The 20709-nt window shown below is 53.4% G+C and overlaps 1 protein-coding gene across 2 annotated transcripts in view; it reads right to left on the bottom strand.

Annotated features, from left to right (window-relative positions):
• UNC5B (unc-5 netrin receptor B) overlaps positions 1 to 18741 on the bottom strand; it is a 72046-nt gene extending 53305 nt beyond the window's left edge. For both annotated transcript variants that reach the window (XM_058671384.1, XM_058671385.1), the window contains exon 1: positions 18246 to 18741. In XM_058671384.1, coding sequence (XP_058527367.1) covers positions 18246 to 18324 — 79 coding nt within the window. In that variant the 5' untranslated portion in view covers positions 18325 to 18741. The remainder of the gene's footprint in view (positions 1 to 18245) is intronic.
• Between the last annotated feature and the right edge of the window lie 1968 nt (positions 18742 to 20709).

The following is a 20709-nucleotide window of genomic DNA, read 5'->3' as shown; positions in this document are numbered from 1 at the left end:
CAGAAAGGTTACAGTTCTCTAAGTCCAACCCTAGGGGACAAAGCAGGACAACCAAGGCGACTGAGTCTCATGAGGCATCCAGCTCAGAAAGGGTTAAATGACACACTGGCTGCACCGGGGAACTGTGGCAGATAGCTTTTGAGATTCTTCACCCCACCCCCAACCCCAAAGCCCCTGGCTCTCCCTAAAAGCAGCCCATGGGCTCCAGCCTACAGCACATCCAGGCTGGGGGAAAGTGGAGGACCCCCTACTGTCTCCCCCTCCCACAATATTCTCTCTGAGGTGGGAGGTCCTTCCTGCCACCCCAGGAAGCCGATCAAAGGCCAGACAGGATGGTGCCAGATAAGGCCCTGGAATTTGGAATTTGGTAGCATCTGGAATTTTCCTTTTGGGGAAGGCTGGGCCAGCTGGCCACCCCTTTGAGCATCCCAGGGAGAGTAGGACATGCTGGGGGCTGGACTCGGGGACCACACACCAAGGTCAAAGGTCTGATGTTGGGAGAGCAGAAAAGGTGCTGCCCATCCTTGGAAAGGCCCTGCCCAGCAGAGCACCGCTGGGCCAGGGGGGATCACCTAGTGATAGACCACTTACACTGACGTTGAAGTTGACCACGGCTTGCCCTATGGTGTAGCCCAGAGTGGTGGAGATTGGCCTGCTTGGTATCCTCAGATCCCTGGCTGAGCCATAGGGAAGAGCTGAGTTTCTGAACCCAGTGGAACAGGTGGCTGCCCTACTCTAATCACAGCTAAAGTCCCAGGCTCCTCTAGATATTCTGTTGAGTTTCCAGTGGCTAATATGGGGAATAAAGGATGTCCTTAGAGGGTGATGGAAAATCTGCTCCTGGGCCCTTTTTGCCTCCATCTTCCTTCCGCTCTGCACGAAGGGGGCACAGGAGCGAATTTTCCAATAAAGCTCTGTTACAACTATGGATAACTTGCTGATATTATTCCACCAGTGGGCGGGCGGGCAGTGGTCACCATCTAACAGAGGGCAATCAAGAATTGTCTGGAAGCATCTTATTCTTAGCCACCTACCCAAGGCAGTCTCAGAAAGCAGCAGGTAAAGGTGCAAGGTCAGACAGCAACAGCACAAGTCAGGGTAACTTGGGCAAACTGCCTCATCCAGTGTCTGCCTCACCCTGGGATCTGCAGAGGAGTGACAGCTTAACAATACATAGGGTTACTGAGCAGCTCAGAGTCAAAGTGAAGGTATTTGTGCACCAAGTGCTCCTGTGCCTGCAGCCATGGGTCTCACCCAAGAAAGCTACAGGTGGCAGCACAGGCCATGCCCCTCCTGCCTTAGGCTGGCGCCAGGCACTCAAGTGCCCTTCTAGTGGGGCTGTCAGGCTGTGCTTCGTGAGAAGCCCAGCACCACTGCCCCATAAGCACTGCCACTACCCAGCTGGAGTCCTAGAGAGAAGTAAGAGTGCCCTAGCCAGGGGGCATTGGCTCCCAGCAGGCCTCAGGGCTCCTGGGGCTTGGGTGAGTACTCTGGTGCAGTGGCCAGAGATGGACTTCCAGCTGCCCTTCTCCCTGGAGAGTCTAGACTCTCACATAGCCCCAGACCTCCTTCTGCAAGCTCCCCAAGCTGGGGATAGGGCGGAGGTCATTGTCAAGGGTATAAGAAATGACCTATCCATAGGCAGGCAGAACCCTCAGGCTGGGATCCTGGCCTTCTTAGCTCTAGGTCCTTCCACTGGCCTGGCCAAGCCCTGCCCACTCTGTGGAGGCACTCAGGTTTGGCTCAGTCCCTTGCCCTCTTACACCAGATGCTGGCTGGTACCAGGGAGCCTGGGGGCAAAGCCCAGCACAGGTCATAATTGCATTTGTGCAGAAGCCTGTAGCCAGCGAGCTCTCACCATCTGAGTACTTCATACTCGTTCCCCATCCCACCCCCAGCCCCAGCACTTCCTAGGATATCTAGGAAAGCACATGGCATGGGGGATGAGACCCGGAACCTACCCTGGGAGTAGACACAGAGTGAACTTCCAAGAAGGAGCACTGACTCTAGAGTCCAAGACCCAGAGTGAAACCTAAAGGAGACACTGACATTAAAACCTGGGAAGACATGGAGAGGTCCCTTTCCTGACTTCAGCCCCCCTGTGTGCCTCTTTTGAAAAATTTACACACACACACACACACATATACATACACTATATATATAGTTTTTACTGGAAAGGTAGATTTTACAGACAGATTTTAGAGAGATATTAGAGTGACAGAGAGAAAGATCTTCTGTCCACTGGCTCCCCACTCAAATGGCAACAGTGGCCAGAGCTGAGCCAATCTGAACCCTGGAGCTTCTTCTAGGTCTCCCACATGGATGCAGAATTACAAGGCTTTGGGCCATCCTCCACTGCTTTCCCAGGCCACAAGCAGGGAGCTGGATGGGAAGTGGAGCAGCCAGCACAGGATCTGGCATCCATATGGGACATGGGTGCTTGCAAGTGGAGGATTTAGTCAGTTGAGTTATGGCGCCAGCCTCCCATTGTGTACTTCTGCTAGGGCCTTCCTCGCAGCTTCATTCCAAGGACCAAAGAAAATGATGCAAGCTGAGTGGCCCGCAAGGCATAGTACAGGCCCATTGGGACCCCTGTTGGTCAAGGCTTCAGCAGAAGGGAAGTCAAGGCTTCACACAGTCCACAAGACACCTGGCACATAGGTGCAGTGGATGCAGACAGGACCCTCCTATGTCAAAGTGACAAAATTCAACACCCCCTCAGCATCGTCTGCATCAATACACAGAATGGAGGTGTGTCTGTGCACACGTGTGTGCATCCAAGGGACTGCCTCTCACTCCCAGCCATAAAGGATACATTATCAGCCACTCTGTGCAAATCCCTTTGCGCACACATGAGGCTAGTCCTACCTCCTGTCTGCCAATCAGTGGTACAGGGTTCCATATCCCCCATCTCACAGAAGAGGAACTGGGTTCTGGGAGCTGGAGAAGCACCCTCAGGCCTGTGTGGAGCCAGGGGCTACATCCAAGCCAAAGGAGAGATAGCACTCTCCCTTAGGGGCAGTGCAGGGGACCTGTCCCCTACACTGGGCTCCCTATCTGGATTATACACAAAAAAGGCAAGGGGCCTCTCAGGAGGAAGTGTAATATATTCAAGAGGCTGTTCATATAGAATGAGAACAGATTGGGCCTAGCCTCACCTTCTGCCAGGCTCCTTCCCGTTCCTGAAAGCCAGTACCCAGCAGGTATAAACTATGCTGTGTTTCCCTAGCTTGTCAACATGTCCTGGGACTCTGCCATGTCAGAGTGGCGGCAACCTTATTCACTGCTGCATAGCGGTGTGAGTGAGTGTATCGTTGACTACTCCAGGCCTTTCCTAGAGCACTAATGTTACTTCCAGTGCTGTGAATGCCTCACACCTGTGTGTTTTCTATTGAAGCAGGTAAGATTCTTGAAGCAGGATTATTGAAATGAAAGGTGAGTACATAAGTTGTTTTGTTAGCGACAAATGTCTGTAAAATGCCTGTAATAACATACAGTGTTGGAACCCCCAAACCTCCATGAGTATGTGTATGTGTGTGTGTGTGAGGGTTGTGATTTGCTGTAATTTTCTTCTTGTCTCAATCTGAGAGGCACATGCGTGTGTGCACACACACAGAAAGGGAGGGGAGAGACAGAGAGAGAGGGAGGGAGAGAATTGACTGAGCTTCCAACCTCTGGATCACTACTGGCAAAGCCAGGAGTCAGGAACTCAATCTAGGCTTCCAATGTGGGTGGCAGGGGTCCAAGTACTTAAGGCAATTCCTGCTGCGTTCCAGGGTCCTGCATTAGCAGGAAGCTGGAGTCAGAAGCTGGGCTAAGACAGGTGCATCGGGGCACATGTGTCCCAACCTGTGCATCTTATTAAGTGCCAGGCCAAATGCCTGCTGCTGGCCAAGATTCTAAGGTGTCCCAGTGTGATAAGGGGGTAAATTGTGTCTCAGGGTTGTTGCAATTTGCATTTCTCCAATAACAGGTGGCTGGGTCAGGTCCTTGCTCTCTTATTTTGTGAATTATTTGTTCATGTCTTAGCTTGCCCTGATATACTTGCTTTGGATCCTCATCCCCCTACATTGAAGAGGTCTGCCTCTCCCAGAGATATTAGCTCTTTATAATAGATGCTAAAAAAATCTCCCAATTGTCAAATACTGCTTAGAGTGTTTTGTCATCTTTTTAGTCAAAAAAATGTAAATTTTATGTAACAATAATGATCAATCTTGGATTTTATTATCTCTGGAGTTTGAATCATAGCTAGGAGTGATTTCCCAGGGTCACACATGGCCTCACTCTTGTGTTCACTTAGTGTGGGGATCACTCCCTAAGTTTGGAGCTCATTTCTCTGCACTGTGTGAGAGAAGACTCAAAGTTTACCTTTTTCAGAAATCTACCCAGGTGTTCGAGTTAGTGATTAAAACATCTGTCTTCACCTCAGGGGTCTGAGATAGCCCCTCTGCTGTAAATTACACTTTCATTTATCTTCAGGTCCAATCAACCCTGGAGTTTCTATCCGCTTTGCCAGTTTATGTGCCAATATCACATTGTTTAAATGACAGAGGACTTATAAAGCACTCTACTATCAGGAAGGGGTAGTTTTACTCTTTCTAATGCTAATTGATTTCTCTTGCTTAATCCCATTGGAGGCTATCTCTAACATTGTACTAAACACTGGCAGGGATGGTGGATGTCTAAAGACAACCTTAATAGGATTACTTTTGACGTTTTTTTCCCCTTTGACTAAGATTTCCTGTTGGCTGGCTTTAGGATTAGGGGACCCAAAAGGGTCATTAAAAATGTCATGGAAAATGCATGCTCCCTGAATTTTTTGAAGTTCCCTTGTGTGTGCATGCAGGTGTGTGTGTTTGCACATGCATATGTGTATGTGTAAAATATTAGAAAGTAATCTTTAATAGTTATCTCACATAGTTATATCAATGGGTACAGAATGACATCTGAATGTTTTTAACACCTCTGGAGACAACCAAATGATTATATTTCCTTAGATTCATGGCCTGACTTCCCAGAAGCTTGAGTGGTGGCCAGCAGTCTGTGGGATGTCCCGGAATCTGCGTGGCTAGGGAGTGAGCAGTCCCTTCAGCCTCAGCCTCTTTGCCTAAGAGTTTACGATTCTGGATCTAGGCAGTGTGTGAGCAACACAGAGGATATGGATGGGTCTAGGCGGGGAGAGGAGCAAACTCCCCCTCTCCAGCCCCTGCTGGTCCTGCCTGGCCCGTTTTTGAAGAACAAGCAGGCGGCCGAGGGATTATGTAAGTACTGGTGGGCATAGCAGATGGTGCGCTGGCTCCAGCACCATCCAAACCGGCGCTGACACTAACTTCCCCTGACGGGGCACCCAGCTGGATATGGGGGCACAGAGAAGGCCCAAGCTTAGCAGTCATGGCCAGCTGGGCCACAGTGAAAGCCAGTACAGGTTGGCTCCTGAATGCCCCAGGCAGCAGTTCTCCACAGACACTATGCAGGCCCTGCTCTGCCTCCTCTCACTTTGGATCAGCAGCCCTAGGAGTTTGGAGATTGTTTTTAAAGAGCCTCTGTGGATGTCTCAACATTTGGTCTTGCCTGGCACTGCATGTGTTCTGTTCCTTTTGCCAATGGGAAAACTGAGGCTCCAAGAGAGTGGGCAATTTGCCTGTCACACTGGAAGAGCCTTGGAGCAGAGGTTTCTAGATTTCTAGTTCGATGCTCTTTCCAAGCACACATAACAATATGCACTCTCCCCTTGCCGATCTCTGACATGGTTACCAAGTCCATTTCATGGGTCATTCTGAATCTTGGTCATCAATTGCGATGGTTGGAAGAAATCTCAGAACACTTTGCTACAGTCCCATCACATCTTACATCTAATATTTCCGTATTAAAAAGACTATTGGGTGTGGGTTGGCATGGTGGCACCAGCATTACTATATGAGTGCCAGTTCTAGTCCTGGCTGCTCCACTTCTGATCTAGCTCTCTGCTGATGGACAGGGAAAGCAGCAGAGGATGGCTCAAGTCCTTGGGTCCCTGCATCCATGTGGGAGACCCAGAAGAGGTTCCTGACCCCCAGCTTCAGACCAGCTCAGTTCTGGCCACTGGGGCTATTTGGGAGTGAACCAGCAAACGGAAGATCACTCTATCTCTCTCTAACTTTTTCAAGTAAAAATAAATTAATCTTTTTCTTAAAAATAGGTGGAGTGTTCGGAGCAGGCATTGGACATAGACATTATGATAGCACTTAGGAGGTCTGCATCCCTTATCCCAGCACCAGGGTTTGGGTCCTCGCTCCAACTTCCTGCTCAAGAGCACCCTGGGAATCAGCAGGTGAAGGCTTAAACCCGTAGGACACTACCACCCATGTGGAAGACCTGAATTGAATTCTAGGCTCCTGACTTTGGCCTGGCTTAGTCCTGGTTATTGCAGGCATTTGGGAAGTGAACCAGTGGTTGGAAACTCTCTCTCCATCTGTCTGTCTCTTTGTCTTTCAAATAAAGTGAAAATAAATATACACATACAATTTTTCAGAGGGGAGTATCAGAAAGACAGAAGAGGGGTGCCCAGTGATCTCTGGGTTTGTCTTGTCCAGTTAGTAAGGAAACTGGCCTGCACTGATCACGTCCATTTCAATCAGTCTCCCCAACAACCAGTCAGGGATGTTGGGCAGGAATTCCAGACCCAAGAATGCACCCTGGGGGCCCGGCGGCGTGGCCTAGCGGCTAAAGTCCTCGCCTTGAAAGCCCCAGGATCCCATATGGGCGCCGGTTCTAATCCCGGCAGCTCCACTTCCCATCCAGCTCCCTGCTTGTGGCCTGGGAAAGCAGTTGAGGACGGCCCAATGCATTGGGACACTGCACCCGCGTGGGAGACCCGGAAGAGGTTCCAGGTTCCCGGCTTCGGATCGGCGCGCATCAGCCCGTTGCGGCTCACTTGGGGAGTGAATCATCGGACGGAAGATCTTCCTCTCTGTCTCTCCTCTGTATATATCTGGCTGTAATAAAATGAATAAATCTTTAAAAAAAAAAAAAAAGAATGCACCCTGGATATCAGCACTGGATATGGCACAACAGAAGGGCCACATCCTGCTGCCAGAGTAGTTCCCTGCACCAAGCCCAACTCCTATCAACAAATTGGTGGCAGCTGCAATGGAGGCCTGAGGCCTGGCATCAGACCCTGGGCATAGGCCTTCAGATACACCCTCCAAACCTCACATCTGCTCCCAGGCCTCTGAGCCAGCATCCACAAGGCACATTCTCTGGAGCCACCAGCCAGTCAATAGACTCAGGTTTATAACTCAGAATCAGGCATCTGGAAGACACCTGGCTCTACAAGCTGGGTCTTGCAAAAGGCCACCTTGAAGATAAGCACAAGACACACCAGCCTGGCCAGGGCCTACCAGTCTGCTTTCTCCACTGCAAAACCTGCTGAGTGAAATCCACTGCATTTACAAAATAAATTCTTTCAAACCTGGGGTCTCCCACCATCTTGGACTAGGCCCCGACTTTCACCACACCTGGTGCATGGAAAGTGCTCAGAGACACAGAGCAGGAGCAAGTGAAGCAGAGAAGCAGACAAATGGGGTAGGAGTGGGGGATGGGGCACCTGTGGGCCAGAAGGGCCCACGCCCAGAAGGGACTTTATTTATCCACTCCACAGATACCTACTGTGTCTCCCCTTGTGCTGGGCTCTATGTTGGGAACCAGGGACACATGGTTGGGCATAATCAGACCCAGCCTACCAGTTCCCAGGTGTCACAGCTGCTCAATCCATCCCCAACAGACCTTGCCTCCTGGTTCCCAGGGGCTCTGGCTGGAGACTTCCAAGGAAAGGGAAAGGATGCAAGGCTGCCCTCACATCCTGCTACACAGATCCCATCCCACAAGGCTCCCTTAAGTCTCACTCTGCCCTGTTGAGTCCCAGGATGACCAAAGGTGAGGCGGGGGAGGGGGCTGGAACAACTTTCCTGGAATTTCTGACTGCACTTCTTGGAAGTGCTCACTGCCTTGTGCATGGGTGCCCAGGACCCAGGCTGGCAGGCAGGCGCCTCTGATCGCATTACAGAGCTGCTTGCCATCCGCTCTGTCTCCTGATGCCGGCAGCGCCTCCAGACACTGCTGGGGCCTCAGAGGGCCTCGGGCTCCAGGCTGACTGTAGCAGGTGCTCCTCCTCCTTGCCCTCGGGAATGCCTCCTGGGCCAGGGTAGGCAGGGTGAGTGGGCACCGGGAGACACAGCCTCTTGGTTCTGCCTGCTCCTTCCTTGGCTCTCTGGCCAACCAACCAAGGAGGTCTGGTCTGTTCTCCAGCCCAGAGATGCAAAGGCAGGAGAGAGAATGAGGGCGGAGGCAGGGTCCGGCCCTGGCCTAGGGCCAGCCAGATGGGGGTCAAGGCAAGGTGGGGCATGATGAGTGTAGGAACTGAGTGTGTGCTGGCTCACGGCACACAGCCAGTCCACACACATGCAGCCTCGCCGTCATGTTGCTCTCACAATGGGAGGCTGAGCTACCTGACCTAGGTAGTCCACAACATTCAAACCCTTTTCATTCTAAAACCACAGGCTCTCTCTCCACTGTACTAAGAGAACCCGGTTCCAGAAGTTCTGTCTCACCAGGTGATAGGTTACCAGTTAGGGGCTGTACTTAGGAACGATTCCTGGTGTGGGTGTGCTGCATGCTCCTACCTTACACCTTCTCACTCACGGTCCTCACCGGCACTCTCTCTCTCTTTCTCCTTCAAGGGCCACTCAAATTCCATCTTCTCCTCCAGGAAGCTGACCCTGACCGCCTCTCAACACCACAGACACTGACAATGACAATGTCACCAGTGAAAGTTCCTGAACACTCCAGAATGTGCAAGGAACTTTATGCATGACATCTAACGAGAAGGGCAGTATAACTACTTCCGTCTTACAAACAAACTGCAGTTCAGAAAGGGTAGGATGTAGCACTATATGTGGAATAGTCGGGATTGGAACCCACTCAGGTTGTCTGCATAGCCTTTAAACCTCCCAGCAGACTGCCTGGCACAATTATTTCGGCTCATCCTTAAACAGGTGCTGTGGTTCTACCCCAACCACATCCCCCTTGCATCCCAGAATCACAGGCCTGCCACATGTGCAGGCTTTAAGACTTGACACAAAGCCATCCTCTCCTCAAGGCTCAGCCCAACACCTGAGCTCAGCAACAAGTTCTGGGGATGCTGGGCCGAGGGGCGAGGGCGTGCTGCTGTGGTACAGCATGTTCAGCTGCCATGTGTGCCACCCACATCCCATATCAGAGTGCTGGTCCTGACTACTCAGCTTCTGGTGTAGCTCCTGTTCGGTGCCTGGAGGAAGGGATCATGGCTCCATGCCACACACACACAGAGTCCCTGGCTCCTTGTGTCTGCTTGGCCTGTCCCTGGATGCTACAGGCATTTAGGGAGGTGAAGCAGTGGACAGAACATCTGCATTTCAAGGATATGGGGAAAAAATGTATGTTTCAAACAAGTTTTATGGCTGGGCTAGTGTTCTCACTCCTGCTGTGGGAACAGGATCCTTTTCCTCGCCCTTGAAGCCAGCTACTGTGAGCCCAGAGGAATGGAACAGTGGATGGCATGGGGTATGTGGAGGGTGGGAGGGCTTGGCCAGGCCAGTGGAAGGACCTAGAGCTAAGAAGGCCAGGATCCCAGCCTGAGGGTTCTGCCTGCCTATGGATAGGTCATTTCTTATACCCTTGACAATGACCTCCGCCCTATCCCCAGCTTGGGGAGCTTGCAGAAGGAGGTCTGGGGCTATGTGAGAGTCTAGACTCTCCAGGGAGAAGGGCAGCTGGGAGTCCATCTCTGGCCACTGCACCAGAGTACTCACCCAAGCCCCAGGAGCCCTGAGGCCTGCTGGGAGCCAATGCCCCCTGGCTAGGGCACTCTTACTTCTCTCTAGGACTCCAGCTGGGTAGTGGCAGTGCTTATGGGGCAGTGGTGCTGGGCTTCTCACGAAGCACAGCCTGACAGCCCCACTAGAAGGGCACTTGAGTGCCTGGCGCCAGCCTAAGGCAGAAGGGGCATGGCCTGTGCTGCCACCTGTAGCTTTCTTGGGTGAGACCCATGGCTGCAGGCACAGGAGCACTTGGTGCACAAATACCTTCACTTTGACTCTGAGCTGCTCAGTAACCCTATGTATTGTTAAGCTGTCACTCCTCTGCAGATCCCAGGGTGAGGCAGACACTGGATGAGGCAGTTTGCCCAAGTTACCCTGACTTGTGCTGTTGCTGTCTGACTTTGCACCTTTACCTGCTGCTTTCTGAGACTGCCTTGGGTAGGTGGCTAAGAATAAGATGCTTCCAGACAATTCTTGATTGCCCTCTGTTAGATGGTGACCACTACCCGCCCGCCCACTGGTGGAATAATATCAGCAAGTTATCCTGGGGGCTTAATTCCTGGCTTAACCCATTGTGCCACAGCACCAGCCTCTGTTCTATTTTTAAATTCTTAAGCTTCTATCAGAATTCATTTGGACCATCACATCAGCCATTCTTTCTCTCTGGGTGGCACAGGGGGGCAGGGAACCTGTGTCTCCCTAGAAAGCTGAGCCTGCCCATGGGAGGAGGCTGCTACTGCATACATCACCACCGTGCAGTGGGGAGGGCAAAGAGGCAGAACAGAGCTGCATACCTTGACAGGGAGAAAACATGGGAAAACCACGACAGGGCATTGTCCCCGCACAGGGTCCTGCCTTCAGACCTCCCTTCCCCAGAAACTCCACTCACAGAGAAGAGTGGATGGAGTGTGGACACACTACCCACAGCACAAACAGACCTTCACACCAAAATGCTCATCCTGGCCAACAGTTTCCATGCAGCTGCAGGAGGCTCAGGACCCCCCAAACAGAACCTTTCTACCAGCCACACACATCTCCCAACAGCCCTGGGGATTCAGGGCAGCAGGGCCAGAAAAGAAGTCTTTGGGGCTGGAAGAGGAGGAAGAAATGATGTTCTCATGTCTTGTGCTATGTATGCTCCACCAGGATTGGACTTGGGCAAAGCCAAGGGGCCCCTCAAAGCAGGACTTCTGGCTTCTTCTCTGAGACACAGACCAGCCTTGTCTGTAAGTTCTGTTCTCCAGATGTGGGAAAGGTGAGCCCATCACCTCCCTTGGCTGTTGTCTTTGGAGCCTTGCGTGCTCCATGTATCTTACCCTCACAGGAGGCCCTGCTCCCTGCAGCCTGCTGAATGAATGGGCTGCCTCTGGCTCCCTGCATTCCTTTCCCAGCACACAGGGCATCTGAGTGACCTCCCGGTGCTGGTGTTGCACTTGGCACAGCCACTTTGCTCCTGACTGAAAGGCATCCCTTGTGTGACCCCTGGGCTGCAACATGTGGTTTTCTGCCTATAGGTCCATGACCACAAGTCCGGCCCATGGCTGAATGACTTTCAGCGGCAAAGAAGCTCAGGGAACCTTTGAAAAGGTCAGGCTCCATCCACCGCAGCCAGGCAGCTGGAGCACACTAATGCCAGGCCAAGCAGGATGGCAGAGCTAGCTGGGCTTTTTTTTTTTTTTTTTACTTTTTATTTGTTTGAAAGGCAGGGGCAGAAGAAGATCTAATCACTGGTTCACTCCCCATAGGCCCGCAACAGACAGGACTGGGCTAGACGGAAGCCGGGAACTAGCAGTGCCATTGAAGTCTCCATGGAGCTTTCAGGAAGCCAAGCTCTAGGGCTTTTATCTGGTACCATTCCCAGGAGCCAATAAGGGAATGCAATAAGTTAAGGCTTTTCTTCCAACGCCAGCATTCCATATCCAGCGTGGGTTTAAGAACAGGTGCTCCAGTTCCAATCCAGCTTCCTGCTGATGCTCCTGGCTCAACATGGCCCAGACCTGGCTGCTGTAGCCATTTAGGGAGTGAGTCAGTGATTCTCTCCCTCTCTCTCTCTCTCTTTCTGCACTGAAATAAATAAATCTTTATTTTTTAATTTTTTAAAATTTATTTTAAAATTTTATATCATTTTATGACACAGTTTCATAGGCTCTGGGATTTCCTCGCCCCTCCCCAAGCCTTCCCCCATACTGAATTCCTCCATATTGTTATAGTAGTACAGATCATATTCTGTCATGATTCCTTCATTGCAGGCATGGACCATGAGGAGAGTCCAGCTTCTTATTGCCCAGATAAATTCAACAGTTTCCCTGGGAGACCATTCTCAGTCTGAAAGTAGAGCTGGTAGAATATCATCCCCTCCAACGAGATGTCATTACAACTTCAACAATAGGAAGAAACATTGAAATTAACATCATTAAGTTAATTAACATGGTGTTGAGTGACCAATATGTTAGAAATGCAAGTTCTTACCCACATCCTGTACCTACTTCCTTGTAGTTGTGTAGTTGTGTTTTGTAGTGGTGTGGTATGCAGTTGTGTAGTTCTGTAGTTGAGTGGTATGCAGTTGCGTAATTGTGTTGTGTAGTTCTGTAGTGGTGTAGGTGTCCTTGTTATTGTGTTGTGTAGTTCTGTAGTGGTATAGCTGTCCAGTTGTGCTGTGTACTAGTGTAACTGTTTTGTATAGTTGTGTTGTGTAGTTTTTTCTGTTGTACACAACTATACAACACAATCACACTATACAACTCAACCACACTACACAACTCAATCATGCTGCACAACTCTATCACACTGCACAACTCTATTACAACTCTATCACACTGAACCGGTTTGATCTGATCAAACTGGTTCAGACAGGATCAATCAAGGCCAGAGAGGATCAATCATTTCCAGATCGGATCAATCAAGGCCAAAGTGGTCTGAACTGGTTTGAACCGGTTCGATCCTGTCTGAACCGCTTTGAACTGATCTGGTCTTGACTGATCGGTTTGACCGGCCTATAGTGGTTGAGCCAGTCTGGACTTGTTTGATCTGGTCTGGACTTGACTGATCCGGTCTGAACTGGTTTGATCCTGTCTGAACTGGTTTAACCCGGTCTGAACCAGTTTTATCTGGTCTGAACAGGTTTGTTCCAGTCTGAACCGCTTTGACCTGGTCTGCACTGGTTTGATCCAGTCTGGACTTGACTGATCTGGTCTGAACTGGTTTGATCCGGTCTGAACCGCTTTGAACTGGTCTGGTCTGGTCTTAACTGCCAGTTTATTTCCCCATTCCATCTCCCAGTGATGTCAACCAAAACATAGCATTGGCCATTTAGAAAAAAAACAAACAAACAAACAGAAAGAAACTGGTACTCCATAGTTGTAACAGAAGCTGTATTGGAAAATCCACTCTGGGGGTGGCAGGGCAGGTCTTGGTGGTCTCAAGAGCCCCCTTGAGCCTTGGTGGGGCAAGTGCCTTCTCCCTTGCCTCCTGGATCCTGCCTGGTCTCTGGGGTTCTTGGTTTCCGAGACAGGAGATGCTTATAGAGCAAGAAGCCGGGAGCAAGGTTCCAGTGGGTTGTGCTCTCTCTCACTAGTTGATAGTGTGAGAGCTCCTGGGGACTGGCAGGCAGACAGATTTAGCTCAACTGGGGAAGGAGGTGGCAGGGGAACAGTGGAGCCCAGGACAGTGGGGAGCAGGAAGATGAGCAGTGCACGCTCATGCCAGATGCAGTTGCCCCACAAAGTGCACTGGAGATGCTAATCAAGCCACTTTGTGGGAAAGGGAAAGCAGCCCAGGGCCTAGGGAAAGAAGGAATAGGAAACTGAAGGGGTGGGGTTGATTTATCCTGCTCTTCCATGCCTGTCTGCGTTGACATTAGCATTGCCAGAGACCCAAAGCAGAGAAAGGGGTGGCATGTAGACCTGTGCATTAGTCCAGTCTGGCCACCTGCAGGGGTATACTGGCTGCTTTTCTTTCCCCACCAAAAGTGCACCTTGGGTCCCAACCCAGTGCAGTCAACTCCCATGGCCAGCTCTGGGATGCCAGACTTCTCCCCCAAAGCCCTGGGCTGGAACTCAACCTGGCTCAGGCTCACCTACAAGCACTGGGCAAAGAGATATATTCCCACTGTTGGGGGACAGAAGGTAGCACCCCAGCTTCAGCAGCCAACAAATGGGTAGGGAGCACCACTGCCTGCTCCCCTGGAAACTGCCCTCTCCTCATCTTATTCTAGCCCTGGTATCTTACATTTCTTTTTTGAGAAAGCACAGAGCGCACTTGTTTGGTTTCATTTTGTCTTCACAGCTTTAATGACTCCAATTGTGGAAGCTGTTTAGGAAACTGGGAGGAGGAAGAGGAAGATAGAAGAAAACCAGCTCCGGCCTGGCTTGGCTTTCTCCACTCTACCTCTGGGACCACCTACAGAGGCACCAGGCCCAGCCTCTGACCCAGCCTCTATGCCCTTTCCCACAGGCCTCCCCCAGCTCCAAGCTACAATCCTTCTGTGCCTCCAATCAGCTCTAAGGTGCAAAGGACCATCTGCATAGCCAGCAGCCATGGGGATGCTTCCAGGCCTGGCCCTTCAGCCACATCCCAGGGTCAAGGGTAGTCCACAACCCTTAGAAAAACTCCAGGGCTCTGGCAAGGGAGGTGGTGGCAGGCAGACCTTGCACTAGGTCTGCCGGCTAGGAACAGATTCACAGTACTCTGGGTCCAGCAGTAATTCATCCACAAAGGGAAGACATGGGCTCTCAAAGCATCAAAAGAAAACAACAAAAAAAGCAAATTCTGCTCCCAGCTATTCAAATGGGTGCAGAGCTCTACAAAACTAGCATTTAGCCTCATGACCCCAAGGAGCTTACCTTCCCCAGCTCAGGACTGTTGGCAAGAAGAGCAAGGCTGCAGGTTCACAGACACAGTTACCCTCCAACACTGGCCTGGCTGTTTGTCTCACTCCTGGCCTTTCGTCATGCCCAGTTCCAGCTCTCCGGCCATCCAGTTCCAGCTCTCCGGCCATCCAAGCTCCCAATTCATGCCACTGTCCCACTCCAGGCCCCAGTCTAAGCAGACTCATTCTAGCTTTGGGAGCCTGCACAGGTGGTGCTCGAAATTCATACTGGTCTCCAGTTCAGGTAGACAGAAACCACGTTTCTATCTGCGACACAGCTATCCCAGGTGGGAGGGCCAGCTGGCGTCCCGGCTGCTCCACTTCCAATCCAATTCCCTGCTAACGTGGCCTGGGAAGGCAGCAGGTGATGGCCCAAGTGTTCGAAGTCCTGCTACTCACATGAGAAAGAGGATGGAGTTTTGGGATCTTGGCTTCAGCAAGGACCAGTCCTGGCCACATAGTCATTTGGGGAGTAAACCAGCAGATGGAAGATGTTTCTGTCTGTCCCTTTTCCCACCTGTCACTCTCAGTTCCCAATATATAATTAATTAAAAGAGCCAGGAGCGGGTCCTGCGCAGTGGCCTAGCAGCTAAAGTCTTCAAGTTGCATGCGCCTGGATCCCATATAGGCTCTGGTTCTAATCCCCACAGCCCCGCTTCCCATCCAGCTCCCTGCTTGTGGCCTAGGAAAGCAGTTGAGGACGGCCCAAAGCCTTAACATCCTGCACTCCTCTGGGAGGCCTGGAGGAAGTTCCTGGCTCCTGGCTTTGGACTGGCTAACACCGGCCGTTGTGGTCACTTGACAAGTGAATCAATGGATGGTAGATCTTCCTCTCTGTCTCTCCTCCTCTCTGTATATCTGACTTTGCAATTAAAAAAAAAAAAGATCCAGGAGCACTGAATATGAGGCTGGAATTCAAATTTTGACTCTACCTGTGTGTCCCCAGGTGAGCCAGGGCAAGTTGGGTCCAGTCTCAAAAGCATCAACAGTTCAATGGATAGGAAAGGGGGATTCTATTGTCTTCCAGTATTCCCAGGTAGGGGAGGGGAAGATTGGGAAGGGAGATTACTGGAGAATTTGGGGCCCCAGCAGTGGCACTTTCATTTTAATGAGAAAATCCATTGAAACACTTGATTTTCCATTAGTGTGGGAGCTGGCAAGGATGGCCAGCATCCTGCCCCCACACAGGCAACCTAAGCCCAGATGTCGGGAACACCATTCCTGATACCTCAGCTCCTCTCTAGCCATCTCAGCCAGAGGCCAGGACAGGCAGGGACAGACTGGGAAGGTGACCTCTCTGGCTGCTCCGCCAGTTACTTGCAGGTATGTCCTTAGGGTCTGGGCCTTTCCAATTCCTATGGTGATTTCTCCACCATCAAACTTTCCAGCTTGAAGAAATCTCAGTGCTGGAAAGGGCGCTCTTTCCCCCATTCACTGGGGATGCGCGTGGGGGACAGACAGCCTTCCCATCTCAGGCCTACCCTAGGCTCTGGGCAGGCAGATTTGTGGGGCATGGTGGCGGCAGGGGGAGGGTCCCCAGGAGCTTGAATTAGTCCAACTACTGGACAGGAGTCCTGCACACAAGTCTAGGATCTGTGGTCAAGTGAAGGCAAAACTGTGGGGAAAGTCAACACACTGGCCTTGGTTTTCCTCATCAGTGAAATGGGACTTACAAGGCAGTCACTGTAAAAAACAAAACAACACCCAAAGACTGTTTTGCAAAAAAAAATAAAAAAAGATGCCCTGTGCCTGTGGCACTAGAGGCCTGGCTGTGTGGGAGGGAAGGCAGGTTTGTAAGCGAGCCCGGGCTAAGGGGAAGTTGCAGGGCGAGCCCACCAGTTGGTCCCGGCCAGGCTGGTGGGCAGGCAGTTCCCGCTGTGCTAAGTAATGAGCATGGTTTCCAGCACCACTTCTGCTCTCTGCTGAGAAACCAAAGCCCGGTATTAGAGGCCATTTCTGGCTGGGCACCATTCGTGCCCAAATCCATCAAAGCCCCGCGGGCCTGGGGTTTCTTATGGGGAAGGACGGAGCTGAAAAGCTTTGTGAAGCAGGCAAAGCAGCACCCCCCTTCAGCTCCACCAGCCTCGCCTTGCTAGCAGAGCCCACCCACCCAGAAAGCCCTGGGCCAGCCAGCTTTGTCTTTCTCTTCCCGGGGTGGCCCCCACACCCAGCAACCTCAGTATTCGTTCCTGATCCACACTCGTACAAAGATCCCCAGGCCACATGCCTGTCCCTGTGCCATTTCCAGATGCCAGTTAGCTTCCCCCAATACCCTCGACCCAGAAACCGCCACCGCCCCAGCTGGGCACCTCCCACCTCTAACTGCACCCTCGCAAACAGCCTTGCCCATTCAGCAGCGAGCTTTCCTCTCCCCGTCATTACCTTACAACTTCAAAACAAGGCTTGAAATACCAGAGTCTGACCAGATCATAATTAACTTGGATCAAATGATTGAGTGTTGTAACTTTACAGCACAGGGCTTGGAAGGAAAAAGAAGCTGGGAGGGGGTGCTACAGCCAAGCCAGTACTCTAGACAGTGGGAATCGCCGATCTCCGCCACCCGCCCCTCAGGAAGCCAGCTCCGGTTATGAGGGGGTGCAGAGGGTGAGTGTCAACAGCACAGCGGGGAGGGGAGGGGAGGGGGCTGCGTCATCTCTGCCACTTTCGGCTCCAGTTGTCTCAGTCCCATTCTCAGCCGCACTCCAGAGGACGCCATCGCGACCGACTCCAACAGCCCAGGCACCAGGCGGACCTGACCAGCCCACCTGCTTGGTAGGTGAGGTGGGGGGCGCAGGTTGGCTCCCCGGGAAGGTGTGGTCCAGTCAGCACCACCAGCTCCAGCGAGACCGAGACACATGCACACTCCATGGCGGGAGTGGCGGGGCGGGCGCTGTATTTTAGGATTAGCAGCACCCCAAAGGCATCCTGCTGAATCCAAACCAGGAACTGCCCCAAGTATCCACAGCAAAAAAAAAATTCCTCCCAGACCCGCGGGTGGGTCCTGCGCGCTGTGTGTGAAGGACTCAGCAGTCCTGCCTGCCCCTTTCGTTACCCAAAGCCCATCAACCCCGCGGGCAGACCAGGAACCCGCTCCGCTTCCTGCTCCACGCTCTCTCATTCCCTCCCTCCAATCTGTGGATCCAAGCGGCTCAGACGGAGCAGTCCAGACGAGTAGGGATTGGGACAAGGAAGTTGCCAGCGAGCACACAGTCAGGCGCCGACGCCCGCAGCACGGAGAGCCAGGAATCCCCTGGAGGCGGATTCTCTGGAGCCTCCGACCCCCGGCTCTGACACTCCTTTGGGGATGGAAAAAAAGGCGAACACTTCCAGGCAGATGCTGGAAGGTTTTGTCTTCCTCTATATCCACACCCCCCCACGCTGTCCGGCACCCCCAGCCATCCCCCCACTTTGGTGGGGCAGAGCCCTCATCACTCTCCCTGCGCGCACTAACTCGGCTCGTAACCACCCCAACTTCAGGCTGAGCGCAGAACGGGGTACATGGGTCCCTTCGCCGCCGCCCCCCAACTCCAGTCGCTCCCTACCTGCTCGGCTCAGCCGCGGGTCCCAGCACAGCAGCAGCGCCAGCAGCAGCGCGCCCCGCGCCCCGCTCCAGGCCCACATACTCCCGCCGGCCGGCTCGGGCTCCTCTCCCGCGGGGCGCTCTCCCTGGCCCCAGCCTCGCCGCCGCCGTCTCCGCCGCCGCCGCCTCTTCCTCGCCGTCCTCCCCGGCGCCCGGCCGCGCCAGCCCGTGCCCTCCGTGGGGGCTGCAGCGGCAGCCACGCCGCGCCGAGGGCTGCCTGGCGCGGGACGCGCGGTGGGTGCCCGGCGCCCGCTCTGCAGCCAGGCTCCGGCGGGGCTTCCTCGCAGCGCTCCTCCGCGGGCTCCCGCGCCGGGTCCCCGAAGTTGCACGGCCGGCAGGCGAGCGCGCCGTCCGCACCTCCTCCGCCAGTGCTTCTCTCGGCCCCGTCGCTCCCCGCGGCCCCGGCGCCTTCGCCGGCCCGCGCCGCCCGCCACACTGCCCTGCGCCGCCGCTCGCCCGCTCGCTCCCTCAGCCCCGAGTCGGCGAGCCGGGGGCGGGGCCGCGCGGCCGGGGCGGGGCCTGGAGGCGGGGGGCGGGCCGGCCGGGGCCGGTGGAGAAGGGGGGACGCGACGGGCGCGGCCTCGGCGGAGCTGGCGGGGCTGCTCAAAGTGGGGGGGGTCCCCCTGAGACGCAAGTTGGAAAACCCGGCCACTGTGAGAGGACGGCTGAACACTAAGCAACATGGACCTGCACTTTTCTTGGACAACCTTCAGAAGGCTGGATTCCATGATGCCCTAGCCCTTCCACCTGGATAGGCCCTGCAACTGTCCCTAAGACAGGAGCTGGTGTAGCTTAGAATCACCTGGCTGGCTGGCTGACTGGCTGTCTGGACGTGCCTCCCTGCACTGGGCCAAAGTCCAGGCAGCACCTGGACCCCTGGCATGATGTGAAGCAGTCCCTGGGCCAGGCCAGCCACCTGAAGTGTGAATGTGGGCTCCAACCCTTCCCTGCCTAGGGATGCCCTCTGTGTCCTCAGCAGTAAAACAGTGGGCAGGTAACAACTATGGCACAAAGAACTGAAGGCGGAAAAAAACAGGTGCAGTCTCTTCCCTCATCTACCCTCCCTGGCAGTCTGACTCAGGCCCCAAAGCCCCATCTGTGTCCAGGAGCCCAAACTCGGCTCCCTACGTGGGGGTCTGGACACACAGGTGCAGCCAGGTCCTGAAGCAGTGTGGGTGAGCTGGAAGAGGGCCCCAAGACATGCTTCCTGGGCTGCAGGACCAGACCTGCTGGCTGTTTGGGGACCTGGTTGGTGCAAAAGCCCCAAAGAACCACGGAGGCTGATTGGGCAGGGACAAACGCAGAACATCCAAGGCCCCCTCTGAGTCTGTGTCAATTTGGCAAAGGTAGTGCCTACAGCCAGACCCCCACAGCCCTCTCTGCCTGGACACCAAGGATCAAGAGGGAGGCCCTGGGTGGAGTGGGCACCCGGGGAAGGACTTTGGCCAATTGATAAAGGCCCTTGTGGGCAAAGGTAAGTGTGTTATTTTTAGCTCGGCCCAGGACAGCCCAGCCTAGGGCAGTAGATGGGAGGGTAACACTAGCTGCTCACACCCACTCAACGAGCCCCACCCACCCACGGACTGCAGGCACACCAGGCGTCCGCCCAGCCCGAGACACGGTCATGGGCATTTACCCCAATACACACCTGCAGAGGGACATGCAACAGATACACAGGTGCAAAGGGACCCTCCCAGAGAAGTCTCTCTCTCTCTCACACACACACACACACACACACACAGGTAGGCATCCAGCTCCTGAGGCACCCACAGATCAGAAACACATGACTCAAAGCAAACAAACCCAGCCACACACACCTGGAAGCATGACAGGCAGTTGACTCAGAAGACAAACAGGTACTTGGTACTAAAGTACCACTGAGAGACCTACACAGGCACTCAGTACCAAGACCTGCAAGGGACTGTCATCCCCAAGATATGGCTCGGGGGCTGAAGACACTGTGTCAGCTCAGCTTGCACGCTCACTCTCCCCACCTCTCCCTTCTCCCCATAAAGCCAGTGGGGATGTTCAAGATCTTTCCACAAAACTCCAGTTCTTGGAATTTTCCTATTTAGGCAGTTAGTTTTGTACCTGGCCCAGTCTGTTAAGCTCAAAGTATTAGGTTTCACGGCTTTGTCTAATTCCTGGCTTCAGAGATCAGGGGAGAGCCAAAGGGGTGATCATTTGCCCCTCTCCTGCCAGTCCTTGCCCACCTGCCCCTCTTGACCTGTGGAAGGTCTTGGTCCTGCACTCCCTCCAAGAGCTCCAGCACCTGCATGGAGTACTTGGCACACTGGGAATCTATTACTCCCGTGCACCCCTTCCTGTGTCCAAAGGATGCACCATCTCGCACTACTTCACACACACACACACACACACACACCACTGCCTGCCCCCTCACCCCCACATGCGCAGTTCCTCTCCAG

This window comes from Ochotona princeps, chromosome 13 (genome assembly GCF_030435755.1).
Source record: "Ochotona princeps isolate mOchPri1 chromosome 13, mOchPri1.hap1, whole genome shotgun sequence".
NCBI lineage: Eukaryota > Metazoa > Chordata > Mammalia > Lagomorpha > Ochotonidae > Ochotona > Ochotona princeps.
This window is presented reverse-complemented; position numbering and strand designations above follow the sequence as displayed.